This window comes from Mastacembelus armatus, chromosome 6 (genome assembly GCF_900324485.2).
Source record: "Mastacembelus armatus chromosome 6, fMasArm1.2, whole genome shotgun sequence".
NCBI lineage: Eukaryota > Metazoa > Chordata > Actinopteri > Synbranchiformes > Mastacembelidae > Mastacembelus > Mastacembelus armatus.
The window spans coordinates 12,713,702-12,740,958 of record NC_046638.1 but is presented as its reverse complement, the minus strand read 5'-3'; the positions used below and the strand labels follow the sequence as shown (position 1 = coordinate 12,740,958).

General features: G+C 37.2%; 1 protein-coding gene across 7 annotated transcripts in view; it reads left to right on the top strand.

The window, feature by feature from the left end:
* ppp6r3 (protein phosphatase 6, regulatory subunit 3) overlaps positions 1–27,257 on the top strand; it is a 35,979-nt gene that overhangs the window by 5,389 nt on the left and 3,333 nt on the right. For 2 of the 7 annotated variants that reach the window (XM_026311823.2, XM_026311824.2), the window contains exons 4-24: positions 2,985–3,171; positions 3,401–3,538; positions 3,730–3,795; positions 7,264–7,376; positions 7,727–7,840; positions 8,147–8,273; positions 9,076–9,228; positions 11,473–11,622; positions 12,116–12,180; positions 12,416–12,531; positions 12,828–12,913; positions 13,660–13,746; positions 14,330–14,427; positions 16,864–16,918; positions 17,480–17,610; positions 18,350–18,465; positions 18,913–19,126; positions 19,259–19,356; positions 19,637–19,832; positions 23,924–24,019; positions 27,065–27,139. In XM_026311823.2, the coding sequence (XP_026167608.1) occupies positions 2,985–3,171; positions 3,401–3,538; positions 3,730–3,795; positions 7,264–7,376; positions 7,727–7,840; positions 8,147–8,273; positions 9,076–9,228; positions 11,473–11,622; positions 12,116–12,180; positions 12,416–12,531; positions 12,828–12,913; positions 13,660–13,746; positions 14,330–14,427; positions 16,864–16,918; positions 17,480–17,610; positions 18,350–18,465; positions 18,913–19,126; positions 19,259–19,356; positions 19,637–19,832; positions 23,924–24,019; positions 27,065–27,139 (2,481 nt within the window). The remainder of the gene's footprint in view (positions 1–2,984; positions 3,172–3,400; positions 3,539–3,729; positions 3,796–7,263; positions 7,377–7,726; positions 7,841–8,146; positions 8,274–9,075; positions 9,229–11,472; positions 11,623–12,115; positions 12,181–12,415; positions 12,532–12,827; positions 12,914–13,659; positions 13,747–14,329; positions 14,428–16,863; positions 16,919–17,479; positions 17,611–18,349; positions 18,466–18,912; positions 19,127–19,258; positions 19,357–19,636; positions 19,833–23,923; positions 24,020–27,064; positions 27,140–27,257) is intronic. The other 5 variants (XM_026311828.2, XM_026311826.2, XM_026311830.2 and 2 more) reach the window with 5 other exon arrangements.

Here is a 27,257-nt window from a genome sequence, read left to right as displayed (position 1 = left end):
TCATCTCTCTCCCTCTGTTTCACTCGCAACTGTTTTCTTGCATTCTCTTAAATATTGCAAACTCTTTTCACATATAACCTCTGGATTATTCCTGCTGAATTGGGCCTAGTGTTTTTCCATAGTTGCCCTTTCCACACATGTAGCTCCTACTAGGAGATAGCCCGGAGTACGCATGGGAATCAAGACCTGGTTTCAAATTGTCCAATCCATCGGAATTACACGCCTCCATGCTTAGCAGTTTTTTCTGACAGTTTCATATGCATCATGACTTCAAACTACAGCTCTGTAGTTGAAAAGTTGGAACTTGGTGGAGAGAAGTGGTACAAAACATGGCTTGGTTGGTATCAATAAAATCTTTATCAATTCCCATCTGTGGAAACTTCACTTGAACTGCAAGCTGACCTTGTGATAGGAAGCTGGCAGGTAAAGTCCTCTGAAAGTCCAGATCAAAAGATCACCCACAGTGTTAGTGCAGATCTGAAAAGGGCATAAATATGAAAATAAAATTATATATAAATGAAATGCATCAGTAAATATTAGGGGTGTGAAAAATAATCATTTATGAAGGCAGTTTGCATTTAATCCTATGAATACCTTCTGACCAACCACTTGGAAACAGTGGAGAGGAAAAACTCCCTGTAACAGAAGAAACCTCTAGCAAAACCAGGCTCAGTCTGGGTGGCCATCTGCCTTGACTGGTTGGGGTGAATCGATAGAGGAGAGAGAACAACAATTAAACAATGTGCAGGTTGGTGGGGCCAGTAACTGCACATCAGCAAAATACAGCTCCAGGACCAGGGACACCTGCAGAAGATACAGAGAGAGAGAGAGAGAGAGAGAGAGAGAGGGGGGAAGAGAAGGGGAGGAAAGAGCGAAGAGGAGAGAGGAGCCTGGTGCAAGATGGAAGTCCTTAGGCAGTCTAAGCCTATAGCAGCATGACTAAGGGATGGTTAAGGGTCATCTGAGCCAGCCTTAACTATAAGCTTTGTCCATAACCTTGAAAGTAGAGATGGTGTCTGCCTCCTGAACCCAAACTGGGAGCTGGTTCCACAGGAAGGAGCTTGATAACTAAAGGCTCTGCTTCCCATTCTACTTTTGGAGACTCTGGGAACCACAAGTAGACCTGCACTCTGAGAGTGAAGTATTTGGATGGTATAGTACTATGAGGTCTTTAAGGTATGAAGGAGCTTGATCTTGAAGGGCTTTGTATGTGAGAAGGATTTTAAATTCTGTTCTGGATTTTACCAGGAGCCAATGAAGAGAAGCTAATATAGGAAAAAATATGATCTCTCTTCCTAGTTCCTGTTGGGATGGGGTCTTAAAGACATGTTGACGATTTAGATGAAACAACTGTTGACATGAATTCAGAGCGATTCAATTCTATTTATTTGTATAGTGCCAAATCATAATACAATATACAATAAGAGCTACTGTAGCTGAAGATTAATCTGTGGCAGCTACAGGAAGCATCTAATTAATTTTATCTCTAATAGTTATGATTTTATTTGTAAAGAAACTCAAAGTCATCACTGCTGAGCGCTAAGGGAAAACTGGGTTCAACAGAGCTGTGACTTTTTGTCAGCCTGGCTATAGTGCTGAAAAGAAACCTGGGATTGTCTTTTAATGATGAATAGTATGCTGCTCTGGTTTAATGTCATTAGACAGTTTTTAATTTTTTTTTTAATTTTTTTTTTTTTTTAGACTAGGTCAAATTCATCTAAGTTTGGGAAACACTGCTTCCTTCCTGTGAACTGTACCATGGAGCTAGTCTCCTCTGATTCACTACCTTCTTTTTCAGGGGGGGCAGTGTTTCATGCAGAGATTAATCTAGCAAGATAATCAATATGGTATGGCGTAAGATTGAGGTGGCTTCCCTCACATGGCACATGGCATACAAGTAAATAAAGATGGAATGATTTTCTTAAATTTAGTAGACAACTAATGTGGTGGAATCTTCCTCTAAATGCTGTGTGATCCATTATATTATTTGTTGCAGCCCTAGTTTAATAGACCTGTTAAAAAAAAAAGCCAAATGAAATAGTGTGGTATTGGCTTAACCACGGTATGTTTCTCTGTTGTTGTGTTTTAGATGATCAGATCACATTTTATGGCAAATTAATGTACAAAACCAGTTCATTTATGTGGGTTCACATAACTTTATCTTGCCACTGTATGTTCTGTCTAAATGTGGGACTAGACACCACAGAAAAGCAGAAAGGTGCTATAGAAAGAAGGCTGATGGCTGAGGCTAACTGATGACTCTTGCCAAATGTTTTTGTTCACAGGTCCTTTAATTACCCAGGAATAAATTAATTGACTGGAATTTTTTTTGTTACTATTTTGTTGTTTCAGAATACATGTTTAAAGAAATATGCTGTATTTAACAATCACTTTTTAAGCGTCTGAAACTGATAAGGTCCCTCAGGGTGTGTTCACACCTGGGCAATTGTTGTGAAACAGGAAATATTTTACCCCAAAGTTCGGTTCATTTGGGCATATGCGAACACAGCAATCACGCTGTGGAATAAAACAAGCGGGCTGAGATCGCCCTGGAAGGGCTGGTCCAAAGAAATAGAAGAAAGATTCCCCCCGCCCCGTTTTGTTCATTTAGCCAACACTGGTACATTAGCCAGAGTAAGATTTCTGACCAATGAGAGAATAGTTGGTTCGTGCATGACATTTGTTTACAACTTTGGACCGCTTGGGACTGTTACCCTGTGAACAACGCAAAACAAAAATGCAATAATGTATCTTTTTAGCCCCCTGATTCGGAACAAAGCAAACGGGCCACAGGTGTGAATACACCCTCAGTTTCACCCAGTTATTTTTACTTTATGCCTCATAACAATTCTTGGCCTCTACCAGTATTTAGAGTTAGTTTGAAATTTCTCATTTTTAATGTAAATCTATATAGCAACAATTGTGTTACATATTGTAATAATCAGACTGGAAAAATCTAAGGAACAACTTTTGTTTTCTTTCAGGTATCCCAACATATCATGTGAGCTCTTGACATCAGATGTGAGCCAGATAAATGACAGACTGGGAGAAGATGAAAAACTGCTGATGAAACTGTATGGCTTCCTCCAAAATGACCCACCTCTCAATCCACTTCTGGCCAGCTTCTTCTCCAAGGTTCTGTCAATTCTCATAGGACGCAAGCCTGAACAGGTCAGTTGCTCAGAAAAAGATTGCTTTTGGGAGGGGGAGAAGAAACAAATTATCATGTGGAACGATTGTTCCAGACACTGTACAAACCATGATGATTCCAGCAATCAAGGCACTTTAAAAAGATGTTTTTTTTGTTTTTTTTTTAACTGTGTGGAACATGATAGTTTATCTTCTTTAACTATGTTGTGAGATGTATTGTTTTTTTTTTGTTTTTTTTCCCTTTTTATAGATAGTTGATTTTTTGCGGAAGCGGGAGGACTTCGTAGACTTGATGATCAAACATATTGGAACATCTGCCATCATGGACCTGCTGCTGAGAATGCTCACCTGTATTGAACCTCAACAACTACGACAGGATGTTCTTAATGTGAGTAGTAGGACAAGAAGCTGCCTTTTAAATGTGTTGTGCAGCTACTTATTTGGGTCATAGACTGCACAGCATTTAAAAAATTCAGAATCTTGATTTTCAACAGTTATCTAATGTAATGTGTCTTCCCACTTGCTACATTGAAAGTTTTTTGTCTTGGCTTGTCCTGAAAATCTGTGCTCTTCTTTCAGTGGCTGAATGAAGAGAAGGTGATTCAAAGATTGGTGGACATGGTAGAACCATCTCAAGATGAGGATGTGAGTTTTATTAATTCTTAAAAGATATAGTGCTGAAATGATGTTGAATTTCCTTTTAGGGATTAATAGTTTTCTCTTTCTCTCTCTCTCTCTGTGTCTCTGTCCGTCGGTCGCTGGCTGACTGGCTGCTAGCTATCCAAACTAATCAAATTATTCATTGATGAATTTAGATAAAGTTATAATTAATATTTCAATCATTTGTGACAATATTTACTAATGCTGTATTCAATATCACACTGAAAATCAAAGTGATGAATTGAAATCACAGGCTCCTCCAAGTTCTATCAATTTCATGGTACCAACTCATAGTGTAACTCAGAAGTATGTATGGCTCCCACGTCCTTGTGTGCTCTCCCAGTGTTTGGGCTTGCTCCTTATTGGTCAGCAGATGTTGTCCAGGGGATCTCCTCCCAGACCTAGATCAAGGCATCAATAAGCTCCTGTGAGTCTGTGGTGGTACTTGGTGTTGTCAGAGGGATTTGTTGGTTTTTTTTTTTTTTTTTTTTTTGTAGCACCTTGAGGTGCTTGTATTGTGATTTGACGCTATACAACTAAAACTACAATTGAAGTTAGATACACCAAGACATGATGTCACCTAGGTGCTAAATTGGATATATACGTCAGCGCAATGTGTGAGGGCCAGTCAATGACATTAATGCCCTTGTCACTGCCGGCACATTTTGGCGACAAGAGTCTGGGTATTGTCCTGCACCAGTAACCCAGGTCCCACTGCACTAGTGTAAGGTCTGCCAATGACTGAGGATTTCATCCCATTACTTCACAGCCAGAATCATTCAAGGTACCACTGGCACATAGTGGTCTGTGCAGACCTCCAAGAACACAGTTGTCCTCATAAACTGACATGCATACATACATATGCACTTTGGCTAATATTTGGAAAATATAATTGGACATGCAGAACCTTTTTTGTAAAGACAAGTTTTCTGCATGATCATTTATAGCTTTTAAAAATGGCCAGTATTTCTCAAATTGTGCCCGAGGCATGTTAACCCCCAGGGGTCGACGAAGGCGCTGGCGCGCTTTGTGGCATCTTCTCCTGATAACGCAGAAACAAACCTAAATTACTCTGTCAGTTTTGATCGTACAGATAAGAGCAATATATCATGCGGATCTGTAACGGGTCTAGTTTTATTTGTGTACACCCAACAAAACGCAGACAGGGTGCTGAGAGGAAAAACACGACTCAGATGACAAGCATTTGCATCTGCATTGTATTGCACTAATTCCCTCTCAGCCACATTCCTGACTGAAAGGCTCATTATGCGGGTCTTTGTCTTCTCAGGTAAATCACAATTATTCATGGTCAGACACACCTTCCTGCATATGTCTTTTCTAAGCAAAAAGTGTCTTAGAAAATTTAAATGTGTATTGTTTACTGTGAATGAGTGAACAAGATGACTTTCACATCATTTTGAAGCAAACACTTTGCACTACAAGATGCAGGTCTCCAAAGTCTTGTGAACCAATGTCCTGTATGTGTTTTATGGCCTTATTTGAGTGACTAAAAAATGTTAGTTTTCCACTAACCATGCATAAACACTGTTTTCTCAAAAACACAATCATGTATAAACTTGCTGCTCACATATTATTGTAGCCCAGTTTGTGCTGATTACAGTGTTATCAGACTTGAGCCAGTAACATGTTTTAAAAGCAACTGAAAAAGGCACACATGTAAGGGCATGTCAAAACTTCTCCAGGGCCCCAAAACACCCTTAAACCCCAGCGGGTTAATTTATGAGCACTATGGTGTGTGTCTCCCCAGACCACCACTGACCCTCCACCAAACTGCTCATGCTCAGTGAGGTTAAAAACAGCATAATGTTCACCATAGTGTCTCCAGACACTTTGACTTCACAAATAATATGTACTCAATTTGAAGTCATATAAAAGAAGGAGTAAGCATTTATCCTGAATTTCCATGTGGGGATGAATAAAGATTATCTTGTCTTATTTTATCTTTATCTGTGGCTACCATATGCAAAATCATTCTGTTTTTGGCATTGCCTTGCTTTTGCCTCCCCATTGCACCTCTTGTCACTTTCATTTCCACCAAAACAAGTAAAACTCACAATTATGTGTGCTTCCTAAATGGACAGATTAATGTCCCCTGAAGTTTTAACTTATTTGGTCTTTATTAATATCTGTTAAAGGTTCACTGGCTGTTGCATTTTTATTAATCTTGAAATACTCCTTTATTTTTCAGTTTTCTATAAACGTGGTAGGTAAACTATTTACAAGGTATGCATTCTAATTGAAAGAATAAATGAACAACTGAGAGACAGTCGCGTAGCTGGTTAATAAATAAATGAAATCATCCATTCACTGATACATCAGTAGTATTCAGTACAGTACTTTTGCATGTTGTTTGGCTAACATATCTATTTCGGCCATAGCTTTGTGAGTCTGCAAACGGAGTGGAAAGAGTGAATCTTTCCATCAGATAGATTTCATTTACAATATCAGTCTCCTTTTCTAAAGTAGGGGGACCAGGAATGAGCCAGTGCCTGGTGATAATAAAAACGAAATAAAATGGTAAATTCAAAAGGGATTTTAATGTTGAAAATACCTTCAAGATTGTTGGGTATCTCTATCTAGAATTGTTTTATGTCTGGGCAATCCCCAGAGTATGTTCCCATGGTTGGCATCCTGGCTTCCACACTGTCTACAATACTTAGGTTCCTTTCGTGCATGGTGAGTTTTCTGCTTTGGCGTAATAAAGAATCTGATCAGACACTTCCAGCTGAATTCTCTCCATGAATGTCAGTTGGGGCAACTCCACTGGGATATACAGTAACTGTGGTATTCGTCTTCAGTGATTCTGATATTACTTTCATTTTCCCATTCACTTTTCTTAATATATAATGTTGAATGTGTTTGTTTGTTTTTTTTCACTTGTGAATCCTTTGAGTCATGATGTAATACCGTTTTTAGATTCCAACTTCTAATCCATCAGTATTTCTTTGAGCACTGCTTCCTCTACCACCGGTGGGTTGTTAATTTCCTGACTAAGATGGTGACATAGCTGTAGACACCCACTTCTGAAATCCAGGATCTAATTGATTGGGCCTAAAATCAGTCATAGGCGCACCATCTTATTATCTTGAGGCTGTCGTGTAATTTGTATTCCTCTTTAATGTCGGTCAAGGTCTTTAGTTGAGATTTTATCCATGGATTTTCAACCTTGCTCAGAATTTTCCTTAATTTTAATTGCCCATTGTTGCATTTGTGGGGGGGGTCCAGTATAAAGTAGCAATTCAGTGTCTTTCTACCGAGTGTGGTAATTTTATTTACACAGATTTATGAGGTTTGATTTGTTGTAAAGTTTTAAATCCTAAATGTTAGGACTTTTGTTACATGATTAAATATGCTAAAAATCATGTTAATATTGCAGGTTAAAATCACAGATTTCAGTTTTGTTTTCCTTTTTGTCCACTTTCTTTGACACAGAGACACTCCAATGCCTCCCAGTCACTGTGTGAGATCATCAGACTGAGCAGAGATCAGATGTTCCAAGTTCAGGGTTGCTCAGACCCTGACCCACTTCTGGCCACACTTGAAAAGTATAAATTTGTTTATTACAGTCAGTAATGTACTTTACAGCAATAGTTAATTTCTGTGATGTTTTTAATCTGACTGTTAACCCTTACTAAGGTAGTGAGGTTTTTAAATACTTAAATTTTAATTATTACATCTGTTTTCTTCTAAATCAGTCTGAATCACTCATTTAGCATTTATTTACTCACCAATTTTGCTGCTGTACAGTTTATTTTTCACAGTGAGTAATACATTTACCTAACAATAGCTATTGTCACTTTTCCTTAGTAGGCCACTGAAAACTCATAAAATAACATTTCTCATCTTGCAAGTGAATTTGCATTTTCTTTTTCTTAATTTGTGTCTGTTCTTCCAGGCAGGAGACGGTGGAGCAACTGCTTTCTAATATCTTTGACAAGGAGAAGAATGAATCTGCAATTGTCAGTGTTATTCAGATCCTCCTCACATTGTTTGAGACAAGGAGACCAGCGTATGTCCTGCGCCTCTGCCACTCTTGAGCTTTTTCTTAAGGGTGAACACATCACCTGGACAGTACAAAGCAGAGACATGCTTCACTTACTTATCTATTATAATCACAGTCAAGGAATACTGAAAATGAGCCCACAGTGACGCATTACATTTTATCGCTTGGGGGTGATGTATATGCACATATAAATTACATTAAATCCAGAGCACTCATACTTGGTGCTGGGGGATTACAGATCCATTAATCAACTAATTTATACTATTGTGCCCTGTTTGATTGTTCATTAGATTGTGACTTTCACTGTTGTAGGTTTGAGGGCCATATGGAATGTCCCCCTGGGATGTCGTATTCTTCTTTCTCAGTCAACCACAGCATCCTGGAGGCTGTGAGACCCCGACTCAAAGATTTTCACCAGCTGTTATTGGAACCCCCCAAGGTAAAAATAAAAACAATACAAATGCAAAAAAAAAAAATGCTGAAAACTGTAAGCAGTTTTAAAATGAAATGTTTGGTAGATAAGCTACAGAATTGCAGTCTTCATGAAGCTATTAAATAGTCCAATGTGTTATTAGATTAGATTCAACTTTATTGTCATTTAGCAGAGTACAGGTACAGAGCAAATGAAATGCAGTTATGTGGTCTGACTAGTGAACCTGTTAAACCCTGGGCCATTTTTTTAAGGCTTTGTTTACATTAAAATAACTTATCAGTAATCAGCAAAGGTAAGACAAAATTTGTAATCATCACTTAATAATGCAACATTTATTTCTGCAGTTCTTTGGCTGGTCTTTCAGTTAGTTTTAGTGGTAGAGAAATAAGACTTTACTGTTTGACACTTTGCTGCACTCTTACGTTGGTGTCTAAACACATTGTACCATTTGCACAACAGGCAGCAACAGTGTGCTTAGTGTCATTTAATGGCTTCTGTTTTGTTTTCATGTGATTTTTGTTGAGCTTTTAGTAGACTTTCTTCTGGTCTGTGTTTGTATAGCATGTGTATATTGCTACAAACATCTCGTAAAAACAAAGACGTGGTCCAGCTGCCCCGTAGCAGTTAAGTTTGATGCTTTAGTCATCTGTAAACTGGAGTCCTATTCAGACATTACAGAATTTCAGAATTTAATGGCAAAACTGTGGGATCTGACTAGTTGAAGAAACGGTATGAGACAGAGTACTGCTGTATCTGTTGTGTAATTATGGACATATCCTAGTAAGTTGTATATATACTCTGTCAACAGAAGAATGTGATGAAGACAACATGGGGAGTGCTGGACCCTCCGGTGGGCAACACCAGACTGAACGTAGTCAGACTGGTGGCCAGTCTGTTGCAGAGCAACACACATAGCATCAACATAGAACTTATCAACCTTAACACACTGGGAGTCATACTCGTGAGTACTGCATTTTTAATAATTTTTGAGTGTCTTTCACATATTTTTTGTATTTCACACTAACTACACTAAAATATAATGTACCCCTAGCTCGCTAACAAATCAGTTGAGGAGAAATTGATGGATTTGTAAGTGCTACATATTCTCTAAGATCATATTTTGTGTTTTTACTTGAATTTGTATGTCCTATATCAAGAAAAAGGAAAAGACAAACATGTATGCCCCTGAAAATAGGAGTGTACCTGCTAATCAAGTTTGCAGTCATTGAACTGTCATTAATATATAAATATTAAGGATTCTCTGAGCTGATTTTGTTGAATAGTATTGTTGCAGATGATTAGTGTGAAAGTGATCTCATGCTGATTACAGGTTTGTAATTGAATTGTTGAATCAGATGGTGTTGAATTGCTGTGCATTGTGGTTGAGGTGTGAATTCTGTTGTATCTAGGCCTCTGAATAATAATTGACTTAATCGATTATTCAAATAGTTGTTTGTCGCAGGCCTAGATACAAGATAATTTACACCTCGGTCACCATGTATTTAAGTTTTTACAAAAGAATCTAGACGTCTGTTTTCAATGTTTTACTGTTAAAATATGAACTTGACACATTTGCCACACATTAAATTAAAAAAATTAACCAACCAATTTTTTTTTTTTTAATATGTGATGACATTTAAACAGATCTTAAGTTTTATTGCATTAAAAAAAAGCTCTTGTTTACTAGACTTTTATACTGAAATCAAATATAAGTGGCGCATTAACCCTCAGGGGTCGAAGAATGTGCTGGCGCGTTTTGTGGCATCTTCTGTTAACGTCAGTCAGTCAGAAATGAACTTACTCAGTTTTGATCGTACAGATGAGAGCAATATATCTTTCGAATCTGTAAAGGGTCTGGTTTTCTTTGTATACACTCATAACAACAAAATGCTGTGCTTTTGTAAAATAAAGAAAGCAGACAGGGTTTGCACTCTGCCTTGTCCTGACTTATGTGTTAAAGTACTGTAAAAAGTAAAGTGCGCCGCTAAAACAAAGTTTGGAGTGAGTGTCGAGACTCAGGCAACCTGAGAGAGAGAGAGAGAAGGTAGACACACCACTTCACACTATCCCAGAAGTTGGCAAAGTTTGTCACTTGCTGTTGTGCTTAGCCTATGTTCGTTATATGCTAATTTAGACTGTGATTAGTGTAATTAGAAGTGCACCTTATACACTGAAGAGACTTATGTTTTTTTTTTTTGTTTTTTTCATGTTCAACAAGGCCATTTTTTGCTAAAAATGACTAATATTCCAGTGCGACTTATAGTCCAGAAAATACAGTAATCAATAAATACATAATAAATAATAATCAAATTTAATTGATAATATTGATTAGTTGTTGCAGTCACAGTTGTCATTATGTTGGTAATTGTTGTATATTATTAATGTATTGGATTGCTGACAGTGTATCGAGATGCATATTGTATAGTGTTTATATTTAAGACTAACTAAGCCTTACAGAAATGAAGAAACTCGACACCACAGCAAGTCGGTGTCTCTTCTGATCAGTACATCTCAAATCCATTCTACTTATACTGAGTACAACACAGGACCCACTCTCAAAAAGACATCAAAGCGACCCCCATGTGCACACAGATGTCACAATCCTTATCTTGTCCATTGGTTGTTGCATCAAACCATTTTTCAGGCAATAAAACCCTGTTATTTTAGCTTTCCCATAGACCCACCATTTAACTACCACTAACATTCCTATGGAAGAGACCCAAATGTATTGTGTAGGGTCCTGACTTCAGGAAGTCAGTAGTCCTATGTGTAAAGAAAAAATCATTCATTTGCCATCTACTGTGTCAGTTAAATAAGTATGTAATGGAAGAGCCAACATTCTTAGCATTTTATCTTACAACACTGTTTGCACCTGAATTATTCCTTAGACAATCTTAATATTTTCTTTGTATATGATGTTGACTAACTTTTTTTTTTTTTTTTTTTTTTTTTTTTTATTTATTAACTGAATCTAACTTCTTGGCTAAAGTAACCTCTTGTTTCATTTATGTTTGTTATTAAGCTTTGTTATTTAGTCAAAGACAAATTTCTACCTTACAACATAAATGAACGTGAGGTTGTTTGATATATTTTATTTTTTATTTTGGAATTTTTCTTTAGTATGTACTGATAAGGCTTCAATCTACATTGTAAAATAAAAATCATTTACTAATATCTCTTTGAAATTATTTTGTTTTCTCCACAGGACATGTATTTCAAATACATCTGGAACAATTTCCTCCATATTCAGGTGGAGATCTGCACAGCCATGATTCTGGCCATGCCCCCTGCCCCTGTTGACATCCAGCCAGACACAGAGCATGAACATGCAAAGGGGAGCATCCTCATCAAACATGTAAGATCAGAATGCTAGAGAGAGAAATATACATTTTTACTTCTCCTAAAATTAAGAGTCATTGTTTTGGTCCCCTCTAGCTTTTACCGATGGGACTATAGCAGAATTGCATTAGTGTCTGTGTTTTAGCTAACTAAAGCTAAAGTTGTTAAATAGGTTTAAAAATACTATATTGAAGCTGTATTGCAGTTGATCATTTAACATTACCAAAAAATGTCAAATTCTACATCACATTTCTAAAGGTAGTTGGAGTTATCTCTGACATAGTCAGGTTTTTTTGTTTTTTGTTTTTTTTTTCTTACCTTGGACTGTATAGAAAGCACTTATCTTTCTGTATTTAGGAAGACATACACCAATTAGTTGATATTCAGCAGGACTTACAGAGAATACAGAGTAGGTGTGTGTATGTGAGAGAGTGCAGACACAACAGCAGTATGCACTATACTGTAGGTACACTGAATTTGTTTAATTTCTCTTTTTTTTCCCCCTTCAGCTGTTTCAAAAGTGCCAGTTTATACAGAGAATTATAGATGCCTGGAGCTCCAATGAGAAAGATCAGTGAGTATTTTGCTCTACTGCAAATTAGACTTTGTCGGCTGTAGCAACTTTGTATTTAATATCAAAAGATCAGCACCCTTTTACTACGAAAAAAACACAAGTATATTCAGATATCACAAGATCACTACTCATCATGGTTGATATTCTTTGAAAGAGTGATGCTTGGCTGTAGTGTAAAGGTAATAAATTGTAATATGTCTTCATAATTATATTCATATCTTTGTGTTTCTTTAAGGGCGGCAGGTGGTCGTCGACGAGGCTACATGGGTCACCTCACCAGAATAGCCAACTCTATAGTTCATAACTGTGAAAAAGGCCCTAATGGACCACAGATACAACAGCTCATCTCTGGTAAATACTTCTTTTTGCATACACATTTCTCTATCCTCATCTGTCTTGAAAATTATCTGTTTTTTTCAGTTCTAATCAAGTAGCTCTGTAATGGTTATGCGTTTAGTTTGTACATTGGTTTTAACTATGTAGTAATCTTCCTTCAGTATTGCATCGGTCTAAGCAATGCTGCCCAAGCTATTCGTCAAAATAACTTGGCAAGGACTTGAGAGAATAATTTTTTTTTTTAGCACTTTAGTCCAATACATAATATGTGAAAATTGAGTATATAAGAACTCTTTGCATGTGTCACACAGAGCTCCCAGCAGAGGATAGAGAGAAATGGGAGGCCTTTATTTCTGGGCAGCTGGCTGACACAAACAAGAGAAACACTGTTGATCTGGTGAGTAGCAACATGAACAGTGTTGATGACATAAGGATCGGTATAGGCTTAATAAAGTGAGTCAAATGGCTGGCGTGGTCTTAACCTGGCATTCTCTGCATCCCACTTTCCTCTCATCTTGAGGTCATCTTTGTCTGTGTTTGAATATAAAAAAATTAAATAGGTATTTTGATTATTTTTTTTTCCTTCAAAAGAACAGTATTAAAGTATTAGTAGGTTAGTCTGTTGAAAGTTAATGTTCTGATGTAATTTAGGACAGAAATAAGTAAATACATTTGGATAATGTTTTTACACTCCTGCTTTACTATCCATTTTTGAATTTGAATTTTTTTTTTTTTTTGGACATTCAGAATATTTTTTCATGTTTTTAAAGAACAAAACAAACGGAACAGAGGGCTGTTTTTTTTTTTTTTTTTTTTTTTTTTGAGATGAAATTCTTTCAGGTTGTGTTTTCAAAACAGTGTAACCGTTTTGAATTTCAACCTCTTTATTCTGCTTGTGTGTACAGGTTATTGTAATCCACAATCTGAAAATGTGAAAAATCTTTCATCTACTGTGATGAAATTCACACAGCTTGGATGAGCCTGTGATTCCAGTTTTTCCTCTTGATTTTCAGTTGCTTCATTGATTTTTGAATACAGCCCTCCATGAGTTGATAATTTTTGTTTCCATTGATCATCTTTGTCATTTTGTTCTGAACAAACGATATATTAGTAAGGATTTTCATCTTGGAAATTGTCTTTTAGGTAAACACACACCATATCCATTCTTCCAGTGATGATGAAGTGGACTTCAAAGACAGTGGGTTTCACCAGGATTCCTCTTTACAACAAGTAAGACCTAAACACACACATGTACATGCACTCAAAGCAGACCCATAGCCACCCAGACCTGATTTACAAATATACATTTCTTTTATCATAACAGTTTAAAGTGAAGTGTTGCTTCTAAAAGGTCCTGGTTTCCTAAAATTAGTATAATTAGAAAATATTATCTCATCAGAATTAGGTAGCATAAGACATTTAAAAATGTTTTTCTTCCCGTGCTTTGTGTAAGAAACACCAGAACAAAAGCGACACGTCTTTGTGAACAGGTCTTTGGTCTTAAAATACTTTATGGGCCATGCACAGTAGTAACCTTCAGAAATATTTCTTAATTTTTTTTAAATTATTTTTGTTACTAACAGAAACTTTATCAGTACATAAGCAGTAAATATTATAGAATTGACTTGTTTTATTGATAAACAAATTTTGGACTCTAAATGCTAAATTTGTAGTTATTAATCTGGGGAGTGTATTTATCATAATTGTATTTACATCATAGTATATATATTTGCTGTTTTCTATACTGCAAGTAATGACCAGTTTTTTGTAGAGCCAAGACTATATCATTATCGTTGGTCCTGGGTTTTGCCAGGCCTTTTCTGATTATCAGATGCAACAAATGACGTCCAATTTTATTGAGCAGTTCGGCTTCAATGATGAAGAGTTTGCTGATCAGGACGATGTTGTGGAGTGAGTACTCATCCTGCATGATTGAACATAATGTATAAGTATGTACCACTGATGGGACAGGGCATTATGATATTAAAAGCTGGTCTTGCAGATTTGTTTTTTTTTTTTTTCTTGCTAATGATAAAATAATTAATCAAATGAGTTAATCTTACTGTCATGCAGTCTAATTTTAATTAATCCAAAGTTTTGACAATAAAACTGCGTACCTTTTTTCCAGTTTGCCACAGAAAATGTAATTTCGATGGTTATTGCTTTTGCTCAGATGTTATCAGTAGGCTTTAAGAGAGGAAACCAGCTGTTGTCATGCACTGTCCCTTCAGTAGAGCAAGCAGCTTTTGAGGATATAATCTTCTATTATGGTTGTGGGATGTTGGATGCAGCTAGTAGCAAATTATGTTTTGAAACATCTGCTTCACTTTCAACTTGTGGGTTGAAATGAAGCTCCTTTTACATACATGTTTCAAATTATCAGTCTATTTGAAATTGGCCTGATGTAGCAAAAAATTGGGGTGGAAGACATAAACAATATACCAATACAGATGTTTAGAATCTTTTTCCCCACTGCTGGCATTAATTCTTTCAACTTTTGTTAAAAATTAAGATTAGCAGATGCACTTGTATATTTATAAATACAGGAAGTCTGGTGGACTGTAACTGGTAAATAACTGCCAACAATTCAACAATTCCCAGCCTCAAAGAAAATAATGTTATCAAGACTAATTTGACAGAATAAACATGCAACAAGAAGTAATTTACAGAAGTGATGTATCTGGAAAATTTTGAAATCATATTTCCAAAATTTATGTCAAATTAAGGTTTGTCACCAAAAATCATTCCCGTTGGTTAAATACAGTGAAAAGTATGGCCATATTAAGAGTGAAAAATGACCCTTGGTGGATGAAAACCCACCAAACCCATCCATCCGGAACAGCATGAGGGTTAAACACTTTGCATACCAGTCAGTTACTTGCCAGTTAGCATGATTGCACATGTTGGAAGGTAAATTGGTTTTAGAGAATTTGGGATACAGTTACTTCAGTAATTACTCTCCTTACTGTGGTAAAAATGTGCCATTTCCCTTTTTAATTCTCAAAACTTTGATTTAAGGGAAATTCCGAAGTTTGGGATTTTTGACCAACCAACCCAGATTTGGCAATTGGTAAAGAGATTGCTGGATTTGTGTATGTAAAGAAGCTGACTCTTAACCTGACTTTGTCTTCATCACCTATTGTAGTACTCCTCATTCACTACCCACAGGAATGATTGAAATTGTAGTTGTTGTAAATGACTCCCTCATCTTTCTGTCAGTGATTATTAGACACAGTCTGACAAGTTTAAAAGAAAACAAGTGAGATGAAAAGAATATCTTATTTTAAAGGTTGGCAGTATTAAGATTGTGTATCACCTAGATCAGCACAAAATGCACAAAAGCTGGAAGCAGCACAATCAGTGTGCACGCAACCTACATTTGTCTTAAAATATTGATCAAGATGCACACTTTTTATTTTACAAGTGTTACTTGTTACTTTACTGCACATATGATGGGAATGTTGGATTCCAGTAAAGACACTTCTAATGTCTAAATTTTTAAAGAGAATGTGACAGATTGGAGTCAGATTTCATCAGAGCATAGGAAAAATCACTGTATTTATGATTTTGGTGAAAAGTTATTTAATATTCACCGGATTGTCACTAGGAGACGTTTTATGATGTAAAACATCCATGATGTCAGAACTATGATGTAACATGGGGTAAACAAGCATCTGAACAGCCATAGACAATGTACCATGAAACTGATGAACTTGAAAATGTATTTCCACAAATATACAACAGACCACAACCATATAATTTTGAGTCTGTCAGAAATGTGGGCGAGCATTGACAGCCAAGAATAAGAAACAATGGGCACAGGAGAGAAATCGAGCTGTGGTGTCACATGAATGAGTGGAGAACAGGGCAGGTGTCCTGGTGAGTTAAGCTATAGCTAATATGGTTTGGTCCGGTTGAAGGAGTAATTAAATTATGTTCGGAAAAGGTCGAGGCATCCTGTGAGTAATGGTATTAGGTATAACAAACATTACAAAAAACAACACAAGAAAATTCCAAATACTAAAACGCGACCACTCAATAACAACTACCAGCAACAATTAGCCAAGTTCTACTTTCCTCTCTGGCCCTCTGTTGCAGTTTTGGGTAAGACGTTTCAAACTGCCCTCTTTCTTTATCATTTCTGCCTATTTGTCATGTAAAACTGACATTTATCCTTTATTCGGGTATTTTCAAGACAGATTATGAATTTTGTCATATGTCAAACTTTGTTTCCCTGGACATGTAGTGTTAGATTTGTGTGCCTTTCTGCCTGTATGTAGCTATATTATATATGTGGATGTCTAATGATCATAACTGAACTAAACTCTGTCCTCTTTAATATTACAGTATTCCTTTTGACAGAATATCAGACATCAGTTTTTCGCTGAATACAAATGAAAGTGTAAGTACATTGATTATTTTTCTTGCATTTATTAAAGTCAATGAGAGTTAAAATTAGTTTTTATTGGAATACATGAGTAAATGTGGTGGTCATTAATTATGGTGTGTCTTAGTTTCCTGGTGTCACTGACACTTATTTAGAAGCAGATGCAACACTGTGAATTGATAAATTTGTCCTTTGCAAAAAATGCATATGTATAGAAAACAAGGATTCACCTTCATGAAGGAAGCTTTGCTGTAATCTTTATTTAAACCAAAAGCTTGGAGCAAAGCACAAATATTAAACCTTTTTTTTCTCTCTCTCTCAAATTTCAATTTTCAGCAAATACAGTACCACTGGTTTAAAAATAAATAAATAAAAAAGGAACTGGGGCACAAATGGAAATTGTGGGCGTGCGTAGAAATGCTTTAATTTCCGGTTCGATGAAGCGGCGAAGCTGCTGTACTATGATACTGTATACATGTTAATGTCTGCTGTCTGCTTCAAGACAGAGTGACTTTTGTTCTGTAGAATAATTAATTAATATTTCTAAATCTGGCTTCTGTGTGTGTGATTCCATAGGCGAATATAGCTTTGTTTGAAGCACGCTGTAAAGAGAAAATCCAGCAGTTTGAAGATGCTGGTTCGGATGAGGAGGATATCTGGGACGAAAAAGACATCACCTTTGCACCAGAGTCACAGAGACGTCCAAGGTCAGCTAAGCACAGGCACATGTTTGTATATACTAACATTAAAAAAACCACATGCTCCGGCACCTTGGTATAGCATTTATGTCCTTTAAAGCATGCCTGTAGGAACCTGGAGGAAAATGTAGGAAATGTATTCCTTTAACTTGCCTGAGATCTTTTATGACTAATAAAACTCTGTTTTTAACATCATTTGAACCATTTCACGTTTACATTAAGATGTTCTGCAAGGCTCTGTCCTCAGTCCCCTACTCTTCTCTCTATACACTGCTCTTATCGGCTGGATCATCCATAACTTTGGCACTAACTTCCATTGCTTTGCGGATGACCTAGTCAGGCTAGGTGATCTTCCCATTTCCACTTCTTTTCTTATAGTGTTCGATAACTGTTTCTCCACTCTTAACCTTTAGATGTCCCAGAATCACAATATATTACCATGCTAATCATGCACACAGGAATCAGCAGGCTATAAACTGCCAAAACACATGCTGATATCAGTTGTAAAACCTTTTTTTCACTCGTTATTTAAAACCTACAGTAATTTTTAAATGCTTAGCTCATTGTTAGTAAGTAATACAGTCATTGGCTGACATTATCATGAACGATTATTTAGTCAGCATTAGCTGATTCACACTTGCCCGGTGTGTGGACATCACTAAGCTATACACTTACTGCATTCCCACATATAAAGGGAGAATGAATTCAGATTTGGATTGGAAATAGCTTTGGTCTTTTTCCATCTCAGGAGTTCAGGCAGCACAGACAGTGAGGAGAGCACAGACTCAGAGGAGGAGGATGTTAAGCGAGATCCATTTGAAACTTCCAACTCTGCCACCGATGACACGATGGAAGTCGACACAGGTTGGTATATTCAATAACCATGTATCAATCCAAGAACAGAACATTAACAAATGGATTTATGTTATAAAATTGGTGCCAGTTTGCATTCTTCCTGAGATTTTGCTTAAGATTCAAATTTTGAGGTAATGTTAATTGTATTGTAAAATGGAAAGCAGTTGTTCAACATGAACATTTCCTGAAGTAATTGTGCAGTTTTAAATGCTTTGCACAAAAAATGTTTGTGGCATCCTTATAAAAATGCACTGTCCTAGCAGAACCTATGTGTGATGCTTTGCTTTTCTTTGCATTCTTCCCTAGTTTTGGGTTAGGATTCACATTTGGATGATCTAGTAGGATGACAGAATTAGCTAGTTGTTTGATGCTGGTGCAAATGTGATGCACGATTGTAAGTTTTATTTTTTAACTATTAACAAAACCACAGTTTCATCAGTACCTTACTGTCATTAGGACCAGTGTGGACAGCCAACTTTGATGATATCCCCATGGACACAGGTACAACGACAGTTCCACCCTCTAGCCCAAACAACCCCACTGCCTCCTCTGCTTTGTCATCGTCCTCTTCTACAGAATTTTCTCCTGAGGCAGCATGGAACACCTCTGCTGCTGCCAACTCCAATTCTGAAACGGGCTGGGCTGATTTTTCCAACTTCACCCCTGTCAGGTAGAACATACTGGTAGACTCTTTATTTGGTTTATGTTATGTTGCAGCTATAGCAGAACAGTGGTTGTTGTAAGCCACCATCATCGTTGAATGTGAAAGAATCCTACATATATAGAAATTGCTCTTTTTCAGTTCCAAAGACCCTCTGAGGTGCAATTCCCCTGTTGCTATGGAAACCAGCATAGAGACAATGGACCCTCTAGGGGTCAATGCACCCATGCAGCCTGAAGGTGAGATATACATATATATATATCTACACACACACTCACATGTATGTCCATGTTGACAAATAATGATCTTTTTAGGGTTACAGCTTTTGAACAACCCCTAACCTTGACTATTAAAAGTAAATGCCTGAATTGAAAATCACAATAATCTGAAGTGACCATTAGGGAGTTTATATCCATCCAGTTGGGGTAGCTTTGAATTGTTAAATGTGAATCAGCTGAGATTGCCTTGACTTTGGTCAGATCTGAAGCATTTGAAAAACATTTTTAAAACCCCCCTCAGACTGTGATGGCTGGTTGGGAACCAGTGTGGCTTCTCCTTCTGCCACCTTATCTAAGGATTGTGGGAGATCTAAAGCAGAGGAGGAAACAGCCTGTTGTGAGCAGCGCAGTATCACAGAGACAGTCATGAATGGCTCCATGAAAGAAACAGTCAGCCTGACTGTTGATGCCAAGACCGAGACTGCCGTCTTCAAGAGGTACGTCGAACACAGTAATCAGTTTCCATCCTGGTTTCCTGAAAACTAAAAACACTGGACATATTACATTAACTTGTTGGAGACTGTTAAATTAAGGTGTAGTGTGTAAGATTTAGAAGGATTTTATCAGAAAAGGAAATGAAATGGTATTCTTATTTATATTCATTTTAGTGTGTAATCACCTGAAAATAAGAATAACTTTAGGGTTTTTATGTTGGAATGAGCCTTTTATCTCTACATAGTAATTGGGTCTCCCTTCACAGGTTTAAACAATAGCCCAGGAAGACAACCCAAACACTGGTTCTAGAGAGGGAACAGTTGGGTTATAAATTCTACCACAATGCAGAAAAAGTACCATATTTTTGAAACTATAAGTCACACTTTTTTTTTTTTTTTAAGTTCTCTGGTTTATCATGTGATTTATATAGTAAAGCGACTTATATGTATATAAAAGTGCTTATGTTCACATTGAACTACAGCTCCTAGTGTAACACAAGTGAAAATGCCGCCTAAAAGAAAAAGCTATATTGCAGACTTCAGAGTGAAGGTAATAAAGTATGCAGCCTAAACAAAGTTTGGAGTGAGTGTAAGCATTTAGACAACAATGAGAGAGGAGGACATGCTGCTTCACCTTTCCCCTGAAGTTGGTGGAGTTGTTTACCTGACACAGATGAATGAATTTCATAATGCACTTCTGCTTGTTGTTATGCCTAGCCTACATTCTTCATAGACTAATTTAGACTATAATTAGAAATGTAACTTATACACCAAAGCGATTTGTTTTTTTGTTCTGTTCAACAAGGGCATTTTTGCTAAAAGCAACTAATATTCCCGTACAGCTTATAGTCATACATACAGTAAATATATTTGATATGTTACATCATGGAAGTTATGAGCCTTGTTAAAGGGCTTTTATGTAAATTTTTACATACTAGATATGTTAGCTTTAACGTTATTGTATTTCTAAATCAGTCTGAAGTAACCATCACTTGACATATTGTTGCTCAACACAGACATAAACATAGACATAGCACCTGCTAGACACTGAAGGCTCTCACAGTTGGAAGAGGAACACCATTGGGTATCGAGATGATTCATTGTCAGATATTACTAAATCTTAAACACTACACCTCGTAAAATTATTTGTTTATAAAAAACATTTAAATGGTAGCAATGGTGACTTTACTTCAGAATCAGATGTGGTTCTGAAACATCTATTTTCAGTATAACATGTAAGACAAAAGTTTTGACAAAAATATCAACAGCTCATTTTGTTTTTATGTTGGCAACAAAATACCACACAGACTGGCAAAGCCAGTTTCAGTCATAATACTACCGTATTGTCAGTGCTGCTTCCATTGTGGCACCACAGAAATAGAGTTCAATTTGTGTTTTCTGTTTAATCTTTCACTGTCTAAGGTAGAGCTCACATAAGCCTGTGGTTGTTTAGGCTTTCTAACCATGGTATGAGCATCAAATACTCTTAGAGGCTTGAAGTCTAAATATATTGGTTCTGTCTGTGTGCAAGCACGGCCCTGCCACCAGCCAGTGGACACACAGAGATTGTCAGTAGAGAAAGGACAGTTGTAGGTTATGTCGCAGGAGTTATTTTCTATAGACAGTTTCTAAACATTACGGTACATTTTCTACCCTTAAAACTACTTTTTCCTCACTTTAATGAAATTCAACCGATATAGTCCCCATTCTTCACAAATAACAAAACTACTACTATGATTGCAGCCACCCTTCAGTCCTACAAGGGATGATTGTTTCATACTTGATTTTCAGCAATGTCTCCGCAGTAAAATACTTGTATATCCTAAATACAACGGTTTTTAAGCTGAATTCCTTGTGTCCTTCTGTCCCACTTGTCAATTCTGCAATAGACTGTCTGTCTGAATAAATAACAACTGTCTAATGAACTAAGTGACACTTACAACCTGAGCTTCCCCTCTCTCTCTTGCTGTGCGTTGTGGGTGTGGTCTTCTTCAGAGTGTTGAAATCTTATCGGTATGTACAGCCAATCAGAGATCAGCCTGCCGCCGTGATGTAGTCTTGTTGTCACGTCAACCACCAACTTTTCTTTCTTAAGTTTTATCTTTGATCTTCTTTTTTTTTTTTTTTTTTTTTTTTTTGTTTGTTTGTTTTCATTATCTCCATTCTGCATGCGTTTCTACAAAAAGTGTGTCCAAGTCTACTTTCTTTTTTTAGCTTATTCAATTCTGTAATGGCTTTCATCTTAACAGGCCAAAGTAATTTAAGACCAAATTAAAGTGAAATTGCCTTGAAGGCCAGTTTCATAATGGGGCCTTGACCTCAACACAGCTGGATTTGTATGGTTTACAAATGACTTTAAGCAGTATTTATATGTATTTTATTTTGGTGCCTCCTTATTGACTTTGTTCCTCAGGCCCAGTGTTCTCTAACCAAAGTCAGTATAGTAAAAATGCAAAAAAAAAAAAAAAAAAAAGTTATACCTGTCAGGAAAATTGTAATATGCAAACGGACACAATACTGTCCATGGATCAGAGCCTAAATAGTAAAAAAAAAAAAAAAAAACAGCTAATTTAAATCATGCAATTAGACATTAGTCACCCCTGGCTGATGGGTGGTGTGTATTCACTGACAAGTCAGAAATGTCTCATCTTTATATTCAAGCCATTCCAAAACATGTTGCTTGAGTCATTGTCATGCTGGAAGGTGAATTTTTTTTTTTTTTGTAAAAAAAAAAAACAAAAAAATGTATTCACTCTTGGATGCCTTTCTGGCAAGCCTTTGTCTTGCTATTGTACCCTCCAGCCCTGACATACAGTAAAAGAATATGGGAGATTGCTGTCGCACATAGGGAGTAACTGGTATTTGTCAGAACGTCCATTAGCTCATTTAATGTTACATTAGTCCTCATTGGAGCTCCGGGACCAAGTTTCTCCTTGTCTTCTCATGAATTTTAGGGGGATGTCCTGTTCTTTTCTCGCCTTGTTAATTGACCTCACCATACTCCATGGCATACCTGATGCTTTGGATATTCTTTTGTACTACTCTCCTGATCAGTAACTTTCAATTACAAGATCCCTTTCATTTTTTGAAAGCTCATCGTCAGCCATGTTTTTTTTTTTGTTTTTTTTTGCAGTAGGAGACATTCAAGAACTTGTTAGGATAATTCAGCAGGAACAGCTTAACTTTATTTGGAGTTAATTAGTCACTTTAATTTATTTTAGGTGTATACTCACTACTTGCTTGTTTTGCAGACATATACATATTCATTTCATTTGTACTGATTATTGGTCAATGCCACACCAGATATCTGTGAGAAGCTAATCTTGTCCAAATATAATCCTAAAATATTCAAAGTCCTATGGTCACAGGAGTAGCAGCCAAATTATCCAACAAGGTTTTTCTTTTGAGCATTGAAATTTGCATTGCATATTGCAATTATGCTAGTTTCATAACATTTCACTACGACTTGTTCGGCCCCACCACCAAATAAGTATTTGAATTTTGTTAGTACATAATAAGAATACTTTGTACCAAGCATGAAAATATTGGAATTGCATATGGTAATACGTTAAAATGTAATACAACCATAACCTGAGAATTAAATGGGACACACATTCTTCTTTCAGCATAACAGTTTGTTTTCTGAATGGCAAATGCTGAGTCATTACTATGCAGCAACTCCAATGTTGGATTACATTTCAATGTCTGTGAGTGTTTGCTCATTAAGATTATTGGTGGTTCTCTGAGACAAAGCAAGACTGGCGGCTAGCACAATCAGTTTTGGTCTAATCAGTGTTCAGATCATCTTAGGCTTGCCTGTTATTTACTGGCTCTGTAACTGCAAAGTAATCAAAACAGTTGACTTTCTCCATTTGCTGTACATTTTGATGCTTTTCCTACTTAAGTGTTCATAAAGTTACCCAATTTCAAGACATCCATCCTTTGTTTTTACCATGTGCCCTGTCAGTCACTTCAGCATGCCTTACTGTTCATATCTCACTGTATTCTATGTGTGTAAGGATAGTGGTGCGTATGAATTCCTTCATATGGTATTAATGTACATTTGTGTGTTGGTGTTTGTATGTGTCTTCCAGCGATGAAGAAAAGAGTGTGTCTTCAGAGAAATACTCAGTAGCTGAGTGTGTCGATTTGGTCACCAGCTCAGCCACAGCCCGCTGTCTCAAGACAGGGTCAGACACAACACACACACACAAACACAAATACATACACCACTTGCCTCACAGAAAAATGAGTGAGACTTCATTGCAACTATAAACTTTTAATGTGTAATCAGTTGACGTTAAATTTAATTAGAAATTGCCAAATTATATTGTCTTGTTATGTGAAAATGTAACATTTGGGGGGGGGGGGGGGACTGTGTGTAATCCTCAGCTCTTGGGTTGTCTGAAGGCTGACACTCACTCCACACTTTGTTTCAGCTGCATACTTTATTACCTGCAGCGTGAAGTCTGTAGTATGGCTCTTTCTTTTGGGCGGCATTTTCACTTGTGTTACAATAGACATTATAGTTTAGCGAGAACATAAGCTTTTTTTACTTTTTCGGGCGGTACAATATTATCTTCAGTTGAGTCAAGAGTGCCATATAGCACTAGTGACTTCTTTTCCTTTGGGCTGCTCCCTTCTGGGGTCACCACAGCGAATCATCTGCCTCCATTTAACCCTATCCTCTGTATCCTCTTCACCCACACCAACTATCCTCATGTCCTCCTTCACTAAATCCAAGATCCTCCTCTTTGCTCTTCCTCTAGGCCTCCTTCCTGGCAGCTCTAACCTCAGCATCCTTTTACCAATGTATTCACTGTCCCTCCACTGAACATGTCCAAACCATCTCAATCTGGCTTCTCTGGCTTTTTCTCCAAAACATCTAACATGAGCTGTCCCTCTGATGTCCTCATTCCTGATCCTATCCATCCTCGTCACTCCGAGAGAACCTCAACATCTTCAGCTCTGCTACCTCCAGCTCTGCCTCCTGTCTTTTTCTCAGTGCCATTGTCTCTAAACCAGACAACATTGCTGCTCTCACCACTGTCTTGTCCACCTTTCCTTTCATTCTTGTTGACACTCTTGTCACACATCACACCTGACACTTTCCTACACCCGTTCCAACCTGCTTGCACACGTCTCTTCACTTCTTTTCCACACTCTCTGTTGCTCTGAACTGTTGACCCTAGGTACTTAAAATCCTCCACCTTCTTCACCTCTACTCCCTGTAACCTCACCGTTCTACTTGAGTCCTTCTCATTTACACACATGTACGCTGTTTTACTGCGGCTCAGCTTCCTTCCGCTCCTTTCCAGAGCAAACCTTCACCTCTCTAGATTTTCCTCCACCCCTCACCAACATGTCCGTTGAAGTCTGCCTCAATCACCACTCTCTCACCAGTAGGGATACCCTGAATCACCTCATCCATCTCCCTCCAGAATTTCTCCTTCTCTTCTCACATCCTACCTGTGGGGCATAACCACTGACAACATTCAACATCACACCTTCAACTTCCAGCTTCAGACTCATCACCCTATCTGACACACTCTTCACCTGCTACCTTTCCTCCTGGTCTCCTGAACACACAAGATATCCACCTTTCACTCTACTCACTCGACACTCCTGCCTACTACTCTTTCTCTCTTTGTCTACAAACACGCCTTCTTCCTCTTCTTCAACCAACAGTAGTCCAATTTCCACTGGCACCCTGTAGGTCAACAGCACCAGTGGTAGTCGTTGTTAACGACAATATTTATGATTCGCATGTTTGATTTGGCTTAAATTTTATGTCAGATGCCCTTCCGACATAACGGCACATGAACACATTGGATTGTGTCCATCTAGCAATAGTGACTACTCGACAAAATGACTGTAAATATACACATAAGTCATTGTGACTTATAATCTGAAAAATATGGTACCATAAAAGTAAGTCAGCGGTTTCTGTGTTGTAGATTCTGTAAAGGGTAAGGTGTAACATATAGGCATGTAGAGAAGCGAGAAATTTGTTCTCTCTCCCAGGGCTGCGAGAAAAGAATGACATCAGTTTGTTCTCAGAGCCCTGATTTGGGAGTTCTGACAGCTTGTTCTCAACACATTATCTGAGCAGAACTTTTTTCTCATGTGGTGTCCGACAGTTAGTGTGATTGGTTAGAAATTTGAAGTGGGTGTGGTTGATGCGGAAATGTTGTTTTCCTGCATTTTCTGCAGCCGGTTGTCATAGCAATGGATAATTTTGAGGAACAGCTGCCAGAGGCGGTGAGGAAGTATGAAAATCTTTAACACATCTTGTAAGGCATATGAAGACGTACAAATGGCAAATAATTTGTGGATAGAGAATACGTTGTGTACGGAGGAGCGCGTCTGTCATAAAACATGGCGATATCCGATATCTTATGTGCTGTAATGTAGCTTCTGTCAGATTCCCACAATGCTTAGCATGTGACATAAGCAGCAATGGGTGAGTAATTTAAGTTTCTTTCCACGTTATCAGGAGAAGATGCCACAAAACACGCTGGCACGTTTGTCGACCACACACACACTATAATGCATTATCATATAGTGTCAAAAAATGTCATCATAATGGCAGTTAATGGGGCAAAAACATCCATGAACAGTAAATTAGTGAGAAAAAATTAAAATCTGATGCTGCACAAAAACTAACTGCATTAAAATCAGTGTTATTACTAATCCAAATCCGTGACATCACTTATTAAATTGTCATTTAAAGAGTTACAATCCTGGAATTTTTTTTTTTACATTTAGTAGTTTTGATCAGAACTGAAGTTAACAGATTTATTTATTTATTTTTTTTAATTTATCTGATATGTTTACAGCACTTTTATTTTAGTGGATGCTTTCATAACGAAAGAGTAGTGAATTTGCCCACAGTGTATTATTGACCTGTGGAAACTTTTTAAATCATATTTATAAAATTTGTCAAATTAAGGTTTTTTAACAAAAATCATTCCATTTGTTGAAATACAGTGAAAGTTATGGCCAATTTAAGAGTGAAAAATGACCCTTGGTGGATGAAAACATCCTGAACAGCACATGAGGGTTAAATAATTTTTTTTGATTTGGTTTTGTTCTTTAAAAAATGTCAGCGCCTTGGATACCATCTCACATTGTATCATCACTGGTTTCTATTGAAACATGATCCAGCAAGACTTATGTTAAACTAATTTGGTTCAGTCAAGTCTCTTTCTCATCGCTCCTATGTCTCCTGTCAGCAGTGAGAAGTGTCGGTCAACTGGGGAGATTCCCAATGGTCCTCTAGAGGAAATGTCAGCTATAGAGGATGCCCAGTAAGTGTGACAGTTTCATAAACTGTGTGAGTTTCATCTCAGGGTTTCCAAGACTGTAGCACTAAGAAATGATTTAGCTGTCAGGTGTTCAGGAGTAATGTATCACTGCTACATGCTG